Below are 19,350 nucleotides of genomic sequence, written 5' to 3'. Positions count from 1 at the left end.
ATCATAATTTTTAATAATAAGAAAATAATTGATGTATTTTTACCTCAACGCTGGGGTGTACGTTTGAATAGTTGTTGTTTTTAGTGTGTTTTTGTCGCCGTCTTCCTCACAACCTTCCAAACAAGTGTACATTAACTCGACTCTTTTGAGGCTCAGCTGCACATCTTCAGTTTCCTCCGTGTACTTGAGCCTCAAAGGTCAGTTTTAGGTCACAGGACGAAGAGTTCTGTCTCCAGACTCGACCCTTCAGTGGACGGATGTGTCCTCCTGTGTCCTAAAATCAAATGCTTCAATGACAAAAAAAACGCACTTCTCTGTCTCCCTTCACTCCCCATATTAACACAATGATCAAGATTTTTTTTTATTTGAATCAAATTCATGTTTCTGGCTTTATTTAATTTGTTTTTCCCCTCTTTTTATTTTCTTTTTTCTTTTTTTTGTTTTCTTTTGATTTTTTTTTTCCCCTCCTTCAGATCGTAATGTCTCACTTGCCTATAGCTAAGAAGGTAAGACTGGCCCACGTAACCGACACTCCCTGTTCTTCTTCCGCTGGCTTCTCCTCCAGTCCGACCTCTCGTTTGTTTTTCATTTCACTTTTCCATCTCTTCGGCAGGTTTGCATGGTTGCACAGGATTTCACGGAAAGTGTCGCTTTCTGCTCGTCTTTTAGGTGAAAAATCCTGATCAGACCTAAATAATTGATGGAAAATCAAACAACTTTTACATTTATTTTCTTAAAATGCAACTGTTAGTTGATAAAATATATTGTTTTTCTCAAGTTATTATGGGAAAATGGGATTAAAATACCATAATAATCTGAGATGTTGTTGCCATAACACTTTTGACAATAAGCCTTAAAGGAAAAGTACTTAAATCATTTGTAATAATAGTATAATACAATATAAAACAATGTTTTTTATTTATTTCTACACAAATCTTTTGTTTAAATACTTTTATTTGTATTACTTAATTAACATTTGTATTTGGAAAATATTCATAGTTTAAGATAATTTATAACTATCATAAATGTGTTGGCATATATATAACATAAATAACTGTTTTTTAAGTACCTCAAAATTGATATCTAATATTTTTGGGGACTATTTAAAAAATAAATAAATAATAATTAAAATTATATATTAATACAATGTAAAAAACAGAATTTATGATACATTTTTAGAGTTGTTTTTTTTTATTCTTAACCTTCATAGCTAAACTAATAATAATAATAATAATAATTAAAATCATATATTATAAAATAATATTAGAGACGATGATAATAAAAAAAAACAATAATGTACATTTTTGTGTTGCACTAGTTTATGTTCTATTTGTCAAGAAGATGCAAAATAATAATAATAATAATAATAATTAAAATTACATATTATAAAATAATATTAGAGACATTGATAATAAAAACGAAGTACATTTTTGTGTTGCATTAGTTTATGTTCTATTTGTCAAGAAGATGCAAAATAATAATAATAAAAATAATAATAATAATTAAAATTACATATTATAAAATAATATTAGAGACATTGATAATAAAAACGATGTACATTTTTGTGTTGCATTAGTTTATGTTCTATTTGTCAAGAAGATGCAAAATAATAATAATAATTAAAATTACATATTATAAAGTAATATTAGAGAAAATGATAATAAAAACGATGAACATTTTTGTGTTGCACTTGTTTATTTCATATTTGTCAAGAAGATGCAAATTCAGTGAAGAATGTTGAGAAAATGTCAAAATAAAAGCACAACAGTGCTTATATGATCACATCAACACAATAAAAACCTCTTTTTTTCCACTTAAAAGACGATGAAAGTGACTCTATCTGGAAACACTTCTTCTGGTCGTGCCTCACGTTCTCTTAACCCTCGCTGTCGCTCACAACTGTATGTTTCTCGCTCTGAAAGTGTCGTCGCTTCATCCACTGTTTTGTTTCATCACCTGAGGATCAAAAACATTCATGGAGACTCGGTGTCGCTGTTTCTCTGTCCATTCTTTTCTCATTTGTTTTTCTTTTTTTCCTTCTCTCTTCCATTTCACTCACCACTCCACTCCTCTTTTCCTGCTTCTTCACCCTGTCCTTTTTACTTCTCTTCCTTCGATGTTCGTCCTCCTCTGTCGTGTAGCGTTCTCCTCTTCGGAGGAGGAGCATGGTGCGCTGCACCTCCTGCTCCCTAAGCCTGTAGACGGCTTGAACGTTCTCAAGGGTCTGAAGCAGAAGGTGCTTCACGCTAGCTGCGAATGGTACGACGTTAGCTAGCGCCTCAACTTTGACCCCTCTTTAAATCAGCCGGAGATTAAATCCTCAAAATTTAAACTTTTGTTTATATAGTCACAACTTATAATGTATGTTTTAAAAATGTCACGTCAATTTATTCAAAAAAGGAGCAATTTTAGCATTAGCGTAGCATTTGCTTTTTCTTATTTGTAGCGTGAAGTTGCCTTTATTATATTTTTAAAATCGTTTCTAACCAAACTTGTCGCTAGGAATTCCTCCATCGGACTACTTTTGGTGTCCCGTGGTTATTCTAAATTTTAAACTTTTAACAAGACTCGTCCGGTCGTCATCCATTATCATTAGCATTATTAGTTTTTAGTTTATACTCGTCCCATCTTATGAATTCTCGAGTCAAACAATAATATAATTCTAGCACCAAGGTACTGCTCTAGGGGCTCACACTGGTTTGTTTAGGTGAATCTGTGAATCAAATGCATTTTAGGGGGGAAAAAACATCAAATTAAGGTTTTTAAATGACCCAAAAAGACTTGGATATAGAATAGTTGCCCAAAAAAATGAGACTTATTTGCTTCACATCACTCGTTTTGATGATTTTTATTAAATTTGTGCAGGTCGTGGTGCAAAAAATAATTAATGACAGACTCCATTAGTCTTAAATTAAATCAAAACTTTAAAACTTCCAGATGTAAAGTTGTGACCGAAAGACACTTTCGTCACAAGACAAGAAAAAAAAAAAAAACCTTTTGAAATGTTTAAAAACCAGACTATTTTTCAGCGTATTTTGAAGTTTTTGATATATTTTTGGATTTTTAGATCGTTTTTTTACTGATTCCAAGTTGTAATTTATTTAATTTATTAAGAAACGATTTTAAAAAAGTAATAGAGAATTAATTAGACTAAGGTTATTTCAAGACTTTACTGTCTGAGTCTTTAAACGAGGAAAAAAGTTACCGAAATCATCAAAAGACACTGGTTTTTCTCCTTTTTCCAGAGTATTGTTTTTTTTTATTCTTAACCTTCAAGCTTCCTAGAAAACAGCCTCTTGGACAGTGTGTTATCACGATGCATATCAGAAAAAAAAACCATCAAATTGATGGTGAAAAATAAGATTTTGGATGTTATTTGAAGAGAAAAAAACAAATTCATTTCTTAGCCTGTGAATGTCGCCACAAAATCATTTATTCCCCTTTTCTACATTTTATTTATTTTAAAAGTCTTGGGCCAAAACATAAACAAGTTGAATCATTCTTAAATTAATTAAAACTTTTATCTAACAGGCGTAAAACGAGGGAATACGTTATAAAAAATTGTGCCGAGTAGGTTTTTAAAAATTTTACGGGACAAAAACCATCATGATATAACTGTTTAATTAATATAATTAAGTATACAATGACAAATTAAACAACCAATAGATGCATTTTAGACTCGGGTTTAAGTCAAAAATGATGAGTTTTTAGTTTGCTCAAGTATAACTTTGCTGTGCCTTCACCCCCCATCTACTATCCTCACCCTCCCTCCCTCCCTCCCTCCCTCCTCACCCTCCACAGGCTCATGCCCCGAGATTCATCGGGTCGAAAGTCCGGCACCTGGGGAGGCCGGGAGCGACTCGGCGTCCCCTATGTCTCCCCGGACTAGCAAGAGCCGCATGTCCATGAAGCTGCGTCGCTCCTCGGGATCCGCCAACAAGACGTAAGCGTCGCCACCGCTGCGCTCGCGCCGACCTCTCGACCTCTGTATATTTGTACTAAAAAAAAAAAATCCGGCGCCTTGTACATTTGTTGCATGGGGGGAGTATTTAAAGTATTTTTTTGCTGGCGGACGACGACGACGAGGGAAACGACACGAGAGAATATTTAACTTTCATACAAGCTGAACAAATTATTTTTGCCGATGCTGCGATATTGAAAAAAAAAAAACTTAAAAAAAAAAAGAAGCACTGATATTATTGACTCCATTTCTCCGTCGCTCGGAATGTTGCTGTACATTTGAGTTTTGAGCGATTTATTAAGTAGATAAATGAGTATCTATGAGACTGTATAAGTGGCAGGAGCTTGCTGGGTATATTTATGTTCTGCTGCCAAAAAACAAAAAAAGTCACAAACGACAAGAGTCGACACTACGGTTTTTGCACTTCCTAGACTCGCCCGCCTCACGTTCTTCTTATGATCCCGTGTGTCACTCAAGAAATACACTACACACATCCCTTCACAAAGATGCACACACACACTAGTAACGCAAAAGACTCCAAAATGCCGTTGACCTGCGTTTTGAGTTGTTTTTTGAGTTGCTTAAAAGTCGTGTACGACCTTTTCAAGGGGATTAATATCAACACTTTTACTGTAAAACATGAATCAAAAGCCATGTGCCTTTTCAGACGAGCTACCGATCCGTTATCATGTTCTTCGGGAATTAGCCGTTAGCGTTAGCGTGTGGATTTTAGCCGGTACGGAACTCCCCTAGAGTCAAATTATCTAAAGCAGTGGAAGGACGAGACTTATCGCGCAAATAAATGTCATGCTAGTGGCGTCACATGACCGTTAGCTCGTTCGTGTAGCCGCTACGTCGCGCATGCTAACGTTTAAGCTAATTGACCTTGTTTCGATAAATCGATTTTGTGGATTTTTCCTTCTATATGTTTATCTTTTTTTGCATATACTTTAAAAAAGGAAGTTCAAAAAGTATGGAGATACAAACGGGTCACCACTGTATAAATCCTCTTGCATTCGCATCTTTTTCAAGTGTTAAAATAATCCAGAAAAAGTGTGTAAAAAAAGAGTGAGACGTGTAAATGCTGTCGATATCAGCGACTGTACTCTTTCTCGTCCGCTGTTTTAATTCTTCGCCAAACAAACATTTCAAACATTTTTTTTTCACCAACAAACGTTGGTGAACGAGTCCCGACCTCGGTGCAAGATCGGGGACGTCCACGACTCACTGTGACGGAAACGGGTTCAAAAACCTTTCAGCCCCAGATGTTCAACTACTGACTGTATTTACTGCATGACCAGCAACTGCATGTGTTTACTGAGCAACAGCTGTATAGCAACACACACACACACACACACACACTCTGATGAAACAATCTTACTGTTACAACCAGTTTGTACATATGTGTTACGAGCAACGTTGTTGACAATAAACGACTCGTGCTGCTCCGCATTTATTGACTTTTATTTCTTACACTTAAAGTGGTCATAATTGAAACAGAAATCAATGTGTGTGTTTCGATATTTAAACTGATGTTTTAGTTTTACAGGTGTGAAAATATAGTGTTTTTTTTCACAATTGTTGGTTCAAAGGAAAAATAATATAAACATCTCATATATTTTATGTTTTTTTTTAACAAATGTAATAAATATTAAATAGATTAATTATAAATAAAAAGGATTTTTAGTGTTTGGTTCTGTAAAATGTATCGTGTAACACAATATTAACGGGTTTCACTCATTTCAGCACCACGGACAGCGTTTTTTAAATACACGCGTTTGACATCTGAGGAGTTTTTCGTTATCATTTAAAAACACAAACTTATAACATTTATACAAACAAAAAACTGTAGGTTTTGATTTTGAGTTGACTTTGCATGAAAACTTAGTAAATATAATACTTGTTAATGGAAATATATCAGTGTCCACAAAATATTGAATGGTTTATTTTAACGTTTTCAATGGGTTTTTTTTAAGCATTCATTATTATTATTATTATTTATTTTTAATGATTGATTTCAATCATTTCTATTTTTAAATGTATTATTTATTATTATTATTCTACTATCGAATTCAGTTATTCGAATATTTTCGAGTTTATACACGTATCGTTTGATATTCTAACACCAATAATACAAAAATAAATATTCTAAATGGAATGTTTATCATTATTAATTTGTGTTTATTTTTTAGTTATTTTAGTTTTGTGTAGCCTTTGTAATCCAATATAATTCAGCCAATCCTTGTGTCACTAACATTTTTATAATAGATTTAAATTAGAAAATGTTGCATTTAGCCATTTTTTTATTATTATTATTATTTAATTATTTAGAAAAACGCAACCTTTACAACATATAAATGACTGAATAAATTAATTCCAAAAAGTTAATTTATGCTTAAAACACATTTAAATAAAACCTTTTTTAAATATCCTGACGTCTTCAACAGAATCACGACATATACTCCCGCGTTAAATATCATAAATAAAAACTTCATTATTGTTCATGACGTCATAAAAGTCCGACGCCCAGTCACTGTCCCGTCGCGCCTTCTCGCTGCGGATGGAACTTGCTGACGTGTCTGGTCAGACCCGTGGGGCTGAAGAACGTGCACAGGCAGCTCGTGCACGCGAAGATCTGCTGCTGCTGCGTGCGCGGCTCGAACACTTCCGGCCTGAGTCCCGCCAAAACCTCGCCGCGCATCTCGTGCCACAGCCGGTGCTTGTCTCTGATCTCCGCCGACGGGAAGCGCGCGCCGCACAGGTGGCACACGAACACGTGACCGTAGGTGGGGGGTGCAGTGGTGGTCGTGGCGCCGAGCTCGTGCGCCGCCAGGTGCTTCCGCAGGAAGGCGCGACGCCGGAACTTCTTCCCGCAGTAGCGACAGTCGAACACTTCCTCTTCCGGCTCCGGCCAGGAGGGTCTCTGGAGGAGTAATGGCGGCGGCGGCGGGTCAAGGGTCAACGCGCTGGACTGTGGCGCGTCCGCGGGTGCTGGTGCTGGTCTCGCGTACTGGTCCGGGTCACGGGAGCTGTCCCGGTGCTGATGGTGGACTTGCAGGTTCTCCTTCTCCCGGGTCTGGCTCACCGGCCGCGGCTTGTGCCAGCGCCGGTGCGACGCCAGGTTCGCCGGGCAGCTGAAGACCTTGTCGCACTCCGGGCACCGGTACTCGACCCGGACGATCCGGCAGCACTTGTGCTGGGCCAGAGAGAACGGGTCCGTGTACTCCTCCTTGCACAGCTGGCAGATGAACTCGCCCAGCGGCTGTGAACTCCTCTCCCGGACCCGCTTCAGCTCCGGACCCTCCTTCTTGATCTGGAGCCCCAGCACCGGGGAGGTGGTCACCTCGTCCTCGAAGGTGAGTCTCCTGTTGGTTTTGGGTTTCTTCGGGGCGGCCCTGGGTCTCTCCCTTCTCGGGTCCGGCGGGTAAGCGCGAGGAAAGTTCGAGTCGAACTTTTCAAAATGGCCGCGCGTCGGAGCGACGTTTCCCGCCAAAAGCCTCTCGATGGACAGGGAGTTCGTCGGGAACTGAAACTCGGGGGTCGTCACCTGGATCGCCTCGTCCTCCGGGAGTCTGGTTCCGACCGGCTTCACGGGGCTCCGCGCGTCGACCTCCTGGACGCGGTCGCGGGTCAGAACCAGGTCGCCCTCGGGTAACTGCGCCCGCCGGTCCGCCTCCGCCTCCAGGGCGGACTCCACGTGGGACCCCCACGACGACGTGTCCCGGCGGGTCGTCCCCGGGATCAGAGCGGGAGGCTCCACCTGGAACACCCGCCACACCCGCGGCTCCATCACCGCCGCCGCCGCCGCGTCATCCTCCTCCTCCTCGCGGGGACTGGTGCTGATGCTGCGGGGTCTGTAGGAGGAAGAGCTGCGGCGGTTCCTCTTCACCAGGAACCCACGAGGCATGATGAGGATGGGGGTGATGATGGTGGTCTCGGTGCGAGGACGCAGCAGAATGAAGGACCGCGACTCTTGACTTCACTTTCAAGCAAGAGCGTGGAGGAGGAGAGAGTGGGGAGGGGGGGGGGGGGCGTCCACGCGTCCACGCGTCCACGCAGGTGTTTCTCTCCCACTGTTATTACTCTCTAATAGCGCGTCATCTCCCTTTTTAAAATACTTTTATTACACTTTCTTTCATTTTTATATAGTGGAAAATATCTTGTGTGATTTTATTTAATTTATTTTAAGAATCAACGTTATTTTTAATTATCTTAAAATGTTTTATTATTCATTTGTGTTTATTTTTTAAGTTATTTTAGTTTTGTGTAGCCTTTTAAATCTTCAGCCAATCCTTGTGTCACTAACATTTTTATAATAGATTTAAATTAGAAAATGTTGCATTTAGACTTTTTTTTTTATTATTATTATTATTTAATTATTTAGAAAAATGCAACCTTTACAACATAGAAATTACTGAATAAATTAATAGCAAAAAGTTAGTTTATGCCTAAAACACATTTAAATAAAAACCTTTAACCATTAAAACACATTAGATTATAATAAGTGATTAAAAATGTGTATTTTCTTCTGATATGGTTGATCTTATTTTTCCATTTTTATTTTATACGAGCATCTGATTTTAACCTTTAACTCAACTCTACTCGTACAGTACTGAGCTACACAAATAACATCAAATAATTAAACTAAAATAACGTCAAATAAATAATAATTAACATTACATTTAGACTTTTTATTTTTGTATTATTGGTGTTAGAATATCAAACGATATGTGTAGAAACTCGAAACTATTCGAGTAATTTAAATTCAATAGTAGAATAATAAAAATAGAAAACTTTAAAAAATAAAAATGATTAAAATCGATTATTTAAAAATATATTTAAATGAATTAATGATTAAAAAACAACAACGGTTAGCACAATGTGCATAAAATAAACACAGTTAAAACACTTGGTATAATAATAATGAAACAAATAAATGGCACTAGAACAACTACAGTCTCATGCTGAGTTATTCAGGGAATAAAAGTATTTATTTAGCTTAGTACAAAGAAATATACCTTTTAAAAAGTATGTGAATTCTAGCATGATTTACCAAAAAGCGTCAAGTAGCCAAGGGACTCCCTGGAAAGCTCGCTGCCTATATTAACATGACTTTTTTTAAAATAGATTCTAAAAATGTATAACCATGTGTTTTTGCATCCAGTTTGGCTAATAAAAGTATAAATAATGTGTGTTATTTATAGTTTACTACTATAAAATGATGTAAGTGATATTGTTGACAAGTAAATCAATTCACAATATAAATATATAAATGTAATCAAATATAAATGTGGAAATAAACACATTTACTTTACTTTAAATGTATATTTCTGAATTTATTTCACATTAATTTCTGGGATACTAGCAGTTTTTTTTTACTTCGAATCATAATTCAACTGTTGCAGTGCATCTTGGGACAGTATAAAGTTATATTTGTGATGCAAGGTTTTCTTATAGCTTGAGAAACGTCAAAAGACAAGTAATGATTAAGATATAATGGACAAATGTAAATGTATATATATCAAATATTTGAACATATTTTTTGAATACTTTCTTAATTATACCTTTAATTTGGAGCTAAATTTAAATAAAAGTGTGAATCTATATGAGAGTAACTTAAAGCCGGACATAAATAAAGTTTAAATGTATATTATTATGTAAAGTAAAATATTCCAAAAGTACTATAAAGCATTAAAAATTGTGCTTATATTCGATGACTTTCAAAGGCGTCTACTGTGTAAAAAGATGATTTTAATGTGAGTCCAGTGAGGCTGTGATAAGGATCGTATTAATCACAGTTCTGGCCCCGGTGGGCACCGGTCTTGTGTGATGTGTGGAGCCGCCTCACATCTCTCTGCTGGTGCGCACGATAAGAGATTGGAGGGAGATTGATCCAGCATGTTGTCCCCCAAGGCCACAGGACCCCCCTGGAACCGGGGCCAGCAGCAGCTCCAGAACTGGGCCAGTGGTCTTGTGGGCCAAAACATCAACCGTCTCCTCCTGGAAACCAACAGACTTCACGAGTCTGACACTCATTGACTGGAGTCTGGTAAACGTTTCGGGGTCTCATCTTTGAAATATGGATCCAGAACAAGTTGTTTGGTTGTGCGTTTGTCTTCGTGTCGCACACGCACACCGGTGTGCGTTTGTCTTCGTGTCGCACACACACACCGGTGTGCGTTCGAGTGAAAAATGCTCCAATGCTCTGAAAATGACTCTATTGATCCAGAACCTCTCGCTTCAGCTTCACAATAGCCGAGAGCATCTGCACCTGAAACTCTCTCCTTATCTTGTGGGGGTTTTTTGGAATGTGGGAGGAAATCAGAACAAGCACAGACTAGCTCAGACCTGGGAAAAGTGTACCGTATTTATGCGGCCCTCGTAATGTCAAAGGATGATCATGTGTAAGTGGTTCTCATGCATTAGCAAATGTATTTTGTATTTATTATTATTTTACATTTTCACACTTATTTACTTTTTCCATCTTTTTTGTGTGTAATTTTTCGAGTACATATTCATCCCTCTAAACATTTTTTTAAAAGTTAGTTGAAGAAAGGAGAAAAACTTGTATATACAAGAATTAAATTGCATCTTATTTATCTTAATAAATGTCACGGCCTAATGATGAATGTCCTTTTTTGGGGGGGGGGGATTTTTTCATCTTTGTTTTTGCTTGACGGCCCCTAACAACCTTCACAGAATTGAATGTGGCCCCTTGAAGAATTATAAGTGCCCACCCCTGGACCAGCTACACCTCAGGCACTAAGCAGCAGCATTTTGAGTTAATATTCTCTCAAATGTGATTTTTATGTTGCTGTTTTTAATAGAAAATGCAATATTCTAAAACATATTCGTAGGAATTCACATTAATAATTCGTCTAAACAACATTTTCTTCTACATTAAAAAGTAAATTCTCGGGTACTCTGGATCAAAGCTCTCTGGCGCCCTCTGCTGTTCACCACTTGAACTATTTTGAAGTCATAGATGACGTGAAAGATCGATTGAAAAAAAAAAAGATTTTCCTATTTCCTTATTACGTCCCGGCATGTAAATGATTGAAGTAGAGTAGTGGTAATAAAATGTGTTATATTTCCTCATTTTCCTTGATTTTCTGGAACTCCTGTTGTGTTCTCAGTGTTATCTTGATCTTTAAAATACATACTTTATTGAATATTGTTTTGATTGTTTAAGTGCTTTGTGACCCTGGTCTGGAAAAGCGCTATATAAATACAAATTACTTACTTACTTATACACCTGTACACATTTGTGTGTATTTATTTCCCCATAGCCATATAATTTCGTTTATTTAAATCCATTCAAACATATATATAAACACATATTTCCCATCCCTTCGAAGTACCTTATCAGATGCATAGGATACTCGCTTTGTTTTCATTTTTCACATCTTATTTCATTTTTAAATGATTTTTATATGTGAATATTAGTTGTTTTTTTTCCAATAGCTTTCAGATGTTTGGGTCGATTTAGTCAAAATCGGTGTTGAATCATGTATAAGTTGCACCTTCTTATTTCCCAGATATAAAAAGTACTGGCATTTCATAAATACGTGAATATAATTCCTTAATCATTTCTTTAAAAAAAAGAAATACAGGGGGGAACAAAAGGAGACTGTTCTATTTGAAAAGTTTTTGCTTGTTTAAATATATATATATATACAGTGTATATATATATATATATATTTAAACAAGCAATGCAGTGGATCAACAGTATTTCACGATGATCTAAAAAGTGGATCATGTTTGAGTCATGAACCAACAGTGGGTCAAAGATCATTGACTGCAGGTGTCAGTCACTGACTCAGCCGTTTTTTCGCTGACTCACGTGTTTTGCATAACTTTGTCAGTTGTTGCATCCGCTTTTTTTTTTTAACACATTTACACGATACTAGACGAAAGAAAAAACACTTTCTGTTGATTAATCTTGACTTTATTTAACGCAAAAATGCAAACGATTCTATTTAATTTATTTAAAGGCTGTTTTGTCTTTTTAGTCATTTGATGGTTTAATTCCAATTAACATTGATAATAAAACACTGAATATTTTACAGAATATATTATTACTAATAATTGACTGATTAGACAAAAGTACACTTTCTAGTTTAATTTTTTTTTTTTAAATATATGTTCAGGGTAAAGTCTAATGTTATTAGAATGGATTTATAAAATAAAGTGTAGCTCAATTTATTTCAAAAATATATTAACACATTTATGGTGTATTTGCTGATAGTTCAAAAGGAGGATGTCTTGGTAGTTTCCTGCTCCAGTTGGAAATCACGAAAGGTCATGTGATCATGATTCAGGACAAAGTTTAAAAAGTCCCTGTGATGCCCGGCAGGATATACACCTTCAATTCTCTTCCTCTGAATAATAATAAAAAAAAACACCCTCTTGCTAATCTTGATATATCTCCTCGTCAAAGAAATCTCAGTCAAGTTTTTGTTTCCTTTACGGGGTTTATTTTTTAAAAACTTTCCTTCTGGTATTCATTGAGTGAGTTCACAACAGGGCGTCACAATCCAGAGATGATTAAACTATTTCGCTTGAACCGCCCGGTAGTTAACGTCGCTACACAATACACCTTTTATAACGACACACACAATAACATAAACATGAAAGAGAGATAAAGGTGAAACATATCTGGGGTTTTTTTCTTGAAAACTGCATCTCAAATCAAATAATTGATGTATTAAATAATAGTAAAGAACATCCAACATAATCATGTTTTTTTTTTAAATTGATTCTAATATAATATGAATACATATTGAAATCTTATTTATCTTTTAAATGGATTACACTGTATTATTATAATGCTTTTTTTCACACAATTTATAAGAACTATTTAACATATAATTAAGATAATAAGTTAAATTCAAAGTAAACCTTTCAGATAAATGTGTTTTTTCAGTTACTGCCTTTATATGTGTTTTTATTTAATATTTCCTTCATTTATTATCACCAGGTTATGTTGTTTGGTCGCACCTTTAAGTAAAGAAAGTGAAATATAATTCTGTCCAAACATGACTTCTCAAACACCGGAGCCGCCGCTCAGGTAGAACCAGTTCTCTATACATCAGTCTCAAGTGCTCTTGTGTGTCGCCAGTAAATCCTCTTTCTGTTCCATGTTTGAAGAACTGCAACTGAAAGCCAAACACTATCATGACGGTGAACTTTCCTTTCTAGAGTTTTGACTATTTTAAGGGGGGAATGTTTGCTTTTACAGTTACTTCCTGGTGTTTTTTTCTTATTTCCCTTTTAAAATACATTATTATCACCTCAAATTATCCACAGTTATATCATCATCAGATATAAAAACTAAAAATAAAATCATTTTTAACTGGTTTAAAGGTTTATTTTTTGAGTAAACTTGACTAAAACGAGCGCTTTGATGTGTTAAGAGTCACAAGCTAATGTTACTTCACATGTGTTTTCAAAACAAAAAACACATTTCAGACAGTAATAACCAATAGAATATAAATTATATTTTCTGTGTAAAAAAAATGCCTCATTGACTGGTTTAAAAAGAGAATAAACATAAATACACGATCAAGTTGATCAACAGTTTATAATATGTTGGTACATGGTTTAGTATTTAACTTTGCGGTTGGAAAAAGTACACAATTTAACTGAAGTTTTCAAGCAGGCGTTATCAATGTTTAATCACTGGAAAAAATACACATGTTCGTGTTTAGCAAATAAATAACCAAGGGTTTCTTGTCTTATAAGGTGTAGTAGAGAGTTTTATAAGAGCCGTGTTCCAGCTTTATCAGTTTTTTATATATATGATCGTCATGGTTTCGTTTTTAACTGTGCACTGAGTAAGGAAATCATTTACATTGACAGACAATAAACTACTATGAAACAATAAATGGTTAGAAAAAGTTTGTTTTAATTAAATGTATTATGGTAGGTTTTTGCAAATAATAGCAGGAAGTCGGTTTATAAAACTATAATAATAAAGATCAATTTTGTATTTAATTCTAGACTCAACCGGCTCTAAACAATTATCTGCAAAAAAACTTACCATAATAATTAAAATAAACCCAACTTTTCTATTTTATTTTTTAAGTGTACTTGAATTTAAATGTTTAACAACAATTCAACAGAATGTTTCAAGCAGACGATATACATTATTTTCACTGATAAAACATGGGGGGGAATCCATATTTAAGGGAGAGATTAACAAATCTGTATATATATATATACAGTATATTTTCATTTTCTGTGTTAAAACTGTTTAGTATAAATGTATTTTAAAGGTATAATAAATCTGGTAATTTACGCAACAAAAAAAACCCGTTTAATATGTGTAATATTTCTTAATGATAACAACATAATGTCTTGCATAAGGAAACAAAAAACGAGGTTATTTATTGCCGGAGACATTAAAAAAAGAAGAAAGAAACCCCCCTGAGTGTGTGCAGCTGAACACTGTTGTTCTAAAAGTGACACTTTTTTTTTTTTTTTTTTTGGTTGGAAATCCCCCACCTAGTGCTAAGCTCCGCCCACCCGGAGGCCATTAGCTCAACTCCTGCTGCAAAACAAGCGCAGCGCAAACACAAGACTCTGAACCCCCCTAGAAAAAGGACCACCATGGCCCTGCACCGGAGCACCATGGACTACAGGCCGGACTCTACGGAAGGGAAGCCCGGACAGGCGACGGACGAGCGGCTGGACAGCGGCCTGGACTCGCTGAGGGAGGAGGAGTACCAGGAGTACCAGGAGGAGGTGGCGGAGGAGATCCGTCGACTCCAGCTGGACCGCGACCCCCCAAAGGTGGAGCAGGAGGTCGAAGAACCGCAGGAGTGGACCACCAGGATCTCAGAAGACGGAGACACGTAAGTGAAAAGAGTATTTTCTCGGGACTACGAGGCCCAGCTTCGTAATCTGAGCCACTTCCGGTCGGGAATTTCCTTCACTTCCTGATTCCAGTGGAAGGATTTTTTTGTTGTTGTGGTTTTTTGCGACAGTGAAGGACAAAATACGTGCACCTTTGATACTGGGGTCGTGGTTCGGGTCCAGACAGAAGGGGGTTCGTAAACAAAAGGCTATTATCAGAAAGAGGATCCACTGCAGGGGGAGGATTCTGGGAAAGTCCCCGAGCGCGCCGCCGCCGCCGTGGCATTCGACCGATGCGCGCTCCCGAGAACTAGAGAGGGGGTTAGAGTAGATGTCAACAAAAACATTTGGGGTCACCACAGAAAGTAGAGCCCGGGCCCCTACTTTCTTTATTTATTTATTTTAAATCGCGATAAATGCATCACTTTGACCAGCGGTGAGAAATAAGTATTTCCTGAGCGTTTCCTACAGTGATTTAAAAGGTAATAAAGTCAGAAATAAACGAGTAAAAAGTATAAAATCGAGCTTAATATTATACAAATATGACTTTTATTCTACTTTCTAATTGTTTTTATATTCACTTAGATCTTTAAAGTGGCTAAAAATACTTTAAACACTAATAAATACTGGGTTAAACTAAAGATTAGTCATAAATAATTGGATTGAACCCAAAATAAAGGCTAGTTTATGTGATCTTTTGACCTCACGGGGGCCACATTCAAGGTCACGTTCATTTGAGGCTCTGTGTTAAATAGAAGGAAAAAAACCGATTCATTTTGGGGGTTTTTTACAAATAGATTTTCCATATTTCAGTTTCAAATGGTGCAAAGGTTTATGTGTTTGTACGAAACCTCTTCCTGTTGTGTATTCGTGTGAAAACGAGTGTGTACTTTATAGCCTTAACTGTTTATGTCTGGATTAAAATAGCTTTTCTTTATTTATACTCGTCTGCCGGCTTGGATCTGGTTTTTATATTTTATATGAGACAAAATGTAATGTATTTAAAGTGAACATTTGCAGCAACAAACTAAATTATTTATTTTTAATTCCTTTATATCTGCTAGAAAAAAATGACTCAAAAACAGGCGATACCTTGTTTTTTTGTTGACAGTACCATCTGGATCCATGATTCTTTTGAAGAATTTGTCTCAATTTTATTGTTGCATTTTACACGTGATTATAATGATATTTTTAAAGGCTAAAAAAAAGTGAGTCACAGCTGCAGGTGTTTTAGTGAAATGACTCTTAATTTATTCAAGAAAAGTAATTTCGAGCCCGTGTTGAGGAGGCGGTTCTGACCCGGTGACCCTCTTGTGTTCAGGCTCCTCCACCTGGCCATCATCCACGAGGCCAAAGACTACATCAGAACCATGATCCACTTGTCCAGAAACACACCCTTCCTCAACACGCACAACGACCAGAGACAGGTAAACGCTAAGTCGCTCCCGATTGGTCGACGCCGAACCGCTCACCCCTCCCCCCCTCGCTGTAGACGCCGCTGCACCTGGCGGTGATCACCAACCAGCCGGACGTCTGTCAGCACCTGCTGGTCAGCGGCGCCGACCCGACCTCGGTGGACTGGGCCGGAGACACGGCGCTGCACATCGCCTGTCGCCACGGCAACCTGCCGTGCTTCAGCGTCCTCACGCAGAGCTGCCCGACGGGTCGTCTCGGCGCCACCATGTCGGCCTCCAACTACCAGGGTGAGAGAAATCGCCGTCTTTTGGACCCGGTCCGACCCCCGAGGCCATGCTAATGGAGTCTTGGGTTCGCAGGTCAGAACTGTCTCCACCTCGCCGCCGTCCACGGGTTCCTGTCGCTGGTGGAGAGTTTGGTGGATTTAGGAGCCGACGTGAACGCCAAGGTACTTTTGTCTGTCAGAATATTTAATATTAGGAGCTATTTTAATTAATTATTTCATTGAAATGTTTCTGTAACTTTGGTTTTTAATAATTCAATTCAATAATGTATTTTAAAGTTGTGACTATTTGCTTTTGATTGTTTTCATTCAATCATTTGTTTTCGGGAAAAATTTAAAATTAGTTTTTTATTATTTAAAGAGTTTAAAGAAAACGTAACATAAGAATATTGAAGGTTGATTTGAACATTTTTAATGTTGAAACTTTTGTTTTTGGAATTTAATATATATTTTTACTTAAATTCAAGAGAATAAAGTTGTAGGAAAATCAATTATGAGATAAAAGTGTTAAAAATGTTTAATTACAAGAATAAAGTTGTAGGAAAATCAATTATGAGATAAAAGTGTTAAAAAATGTTTAATTACAAGAATAAAGTTGTAGGAAAATAATTTATTATGAGATTAAAGTGTTAAAAAATGTTTAATAACAAGAATAAAGTGGTAGGAAAATAATTTATTACGAGATAAAAGCGGTAAAAAATGTTTAATTACAAGAATAAAGTTGTAGGAAAATAATTTATTATGAGATAAAAGCGGTAAAAAATGTTTCCTTACGAGATTAAAGTTGTAGTAAAATCATTTATTACAAGAATAAAGCGGTAAAAAATGTTTAATTACGAGATTAAAGTTGTAGGAAAATCATTTATTACAAGAATAAAGTGGTAAAAAATGTTTAGTCACGAGAATAAAGTTGAAAGAAAATAATTTGTTATGAGATAAATGCGGTAAAAAGTGTTAAATTACGAGAATAAAGTTGTATTAAAAACCAATTCAACATTTAAATATACAAACTCATCTCTGGCTCAGGAGCAGAAGAACAGTCGGTCGGCGCTGCACCTCGCCGTCGACCATCAGAACCTCTCGCTGGTCAAGCTTCTGCTGCTGAAGGGCGCCGACCCGAACCTCCTGACCTCCGGAGGTCACTCGCCTTTCCACCTCACCTACGGTCGCCAGGACGACGACATCAGAAGGGAACTGTTCTCCGTGACCCGGCCCACCTTGAGAGATCTGCCGGACAGCGAGTCGGAGGACAGCGAGGAGGAAGAGGAAGAGGAGGAGGAGGAGGAGGAAGATTGTGACGAGAAGGTGAGTTGAAGTTTATTAGAAGGAGGTGAAGTTTTTTAAACATTAAACTATTTCTATTCAATCATTTCTATATTGAAAAGTCGCATATGTTTTTTTTAATGATTTAATTAAAATGTATTTAAAAAAAAAATTCAAAAACTGTTCACGTAGTTTCATTTGTACAATTATAATAAAATATATATTTTTAATTATTATAATTAAATAATATACTACCGTATTTTCCGGACTATAAGTCGCAGTTTTTTTTTCATAGTTTGTCCGGGGTTGCGACTTATACTCTGGAGCGACTTATGTGTGAAATTATTAACACATTATTACCGGTATATCATTTCACATGTTATTTTCACACTAAACCGCCAGAGGGCGCTCTAGCCCTGTGTTGATCATTTCGACTTAGAAGAGGAAGTTGGATTTTATCAAATAAATTTCCCCCAAAAATGCGACTTATATATGTTTTTTCCTTCTTTATTATGCATTTTACGGCTGGTGCGACTTGTACTACGGAAAATACGATACATAATTTCTACCTAACCTATAATTTATATATTGAAAGGAATAATTTATTGATATCAAATAATTTAATTGAAAAAATCTTAATATTCTTCAAATTAATTGATTGACAAAAGAACGTTTTTTTTACACCTTTGGGTAAACAAATGATTGAATTAAATTATTAAAAATATTAAGTATTAATTCCAGCCCTTCAAATTGTCCAGGTTGGTTACGATGACATCCAGTGGAACGGACATTAGCCGGAAGTCGCCAAAGATGATGATGATGATGATGATGATGATGATGATGATGATGATGATGATGAAGGAGAAAAGTGCAGCAAAACCACGAGAAATGAACAGAGCAGACGTGATGACGTCACGAGGGGGCGGGGCTTGTCTTTCTCAGCGGCCAATCATCATCGTCGCGGCGGACACAGCGACTCTTGTATGATATTGTAAATGCTGTGTATACAAAGATGTATTTTTTATCATGTGGTCGGACGACGACCTGCAGTTAAATTAAAAACTTGTATTTAACAGAAACGTGTCGTTTATTTTATACACTTATATATTTGGAAGCTTATGACCCGCTGCAGCAGAGTACCAGACGGTGATGGAACGGGTAAGATCTGGATTTTTAATGATTTAAAGTTTTGATACGAAATTAAGTTGCGATCAAGTGCAGAGAACTTTGTTTAAATTGTGTGTAATCTTGGAGTCAAAGGTGACCCTAAAAAAAGAAAGAAACGTATTTGTGGTATCCCTTGTGTTTGTCTGTATTTATGGAAGCCAGGGATGTCGTTTGCATTCGTTTTTGGGCCTTTGGGTCACTTTGACCCTGAGATAACGCAGTCTGCTAACTTCAGATGTTATATATTGATAGTTCTGTGAGGGACTGTAGAACAAACAGTTTAAAAAGTGAACAAAATTATAAAGAAAAATATTTTATAAAATGTTTATTATGTAAGAAACTTTTTTTAATCCAATAAAATATGAGTTGTGGGGAAGACACACATAAATCTAAGGGAAGAAAA

General features: G+C 36.6%; 3 protein-coding genes across 8 annotated transcripts in view; 2 read left to right on the top strand and 1 right to left on the bottom strand.

Moving 5' to 3' along the window:
• ralgapa1 (Ral GTPase activating protein catalytic subunit alpha 1) overlaps positions 1-5,389 on the top strand; it is an 80,204-nt gene extending 74,815 nt beyond the window's left edge. For 4 of the 6 annotated variants that reach the window (XM_087780630.1, XM_087780628.1, XM_087780629.1 and 1 more), the window contains one exon: positions 3,802-5,389. In XM_087780630.1, coding sequence (XP_087636756.1) covers positions 3,802-3,947 — 146 coding nt within the window. In that variant the 3' untranslated portion in view covers positions 3,948-5,389. Of the gene's footprint in view, positions 1-473; positions 507-2,141; positions 2,260-3,801 lie in introns of all 6 variants that reach the window. The other 2 variants (XM_087780631.1, XM_087780627.1) reach the window with 2 other exon arrangements.
• A 1,012-nt stretch (positions 5,390-6,401) lies between these two features.
• On the bottom strand, positions 6,402-7,868 carry insm2 (insulinoma-associated 2). The gene has a single exon (XM_087779958.1). It carries the CDS (start codon positions 7,866-7,868, stop codon positions 6,492-6,494), a length of 1,377 nt encoding a protein of 458 aa, XP_087636084.1. The 3' UTR covers positions 6,402-6,491.
• A 6,609-nt stretch (positions 7,869-14,477) lies between these two features.
• On the top strand, positions 14,478-18,859 carry nfkbiab (nuclear factor of kappa light polypeptide gene enhancer in B-cells inhibitor, alpha b). The gene is made up of 6 exons (XM_087779959.1): positions 14,478-14,817; positions 16,140-16,245; positions 16,311-16,521; positions 16,594-16,682; positions 17,544-17,822; positions 18,539-18,859. Exons 1-6 carry the CDS (start codon positions 14,573-14,575, stop codon positions 18,572-18,574), a joined length of 966 nt encoding a protein of 321 aa, XP_087636085.1. The 5' UTR covers positions 14,478-14,572; the 3' UTR covers positions 18,575-18,859.
• The last annotated feature ends 491 nt before the right edge of the window (positions 18,860-19,350 follow it).

The sequence above is a fragment of the Callionymus lyra genome, chromosome 18, assembly GCF_982586985.1.
Source record: "Callionymus lyra chromosome 18, fCalLyr1.hap1.1, whole genome shotgun sequence".
In the NCBI taxonomy this organism is placed as follows: domain Eukaryota; kingdom Metazoa; phylum Chordata; class Actinopteri; order Syngnathiformes; family Callionymidae; genus Callionymus; species Callionymus lyra.
The sequence above is the reverse complement of the archived record's forward strand: the minus strand, read 5'-3'. Positions and strand labels throughout refer to the sequence as shown.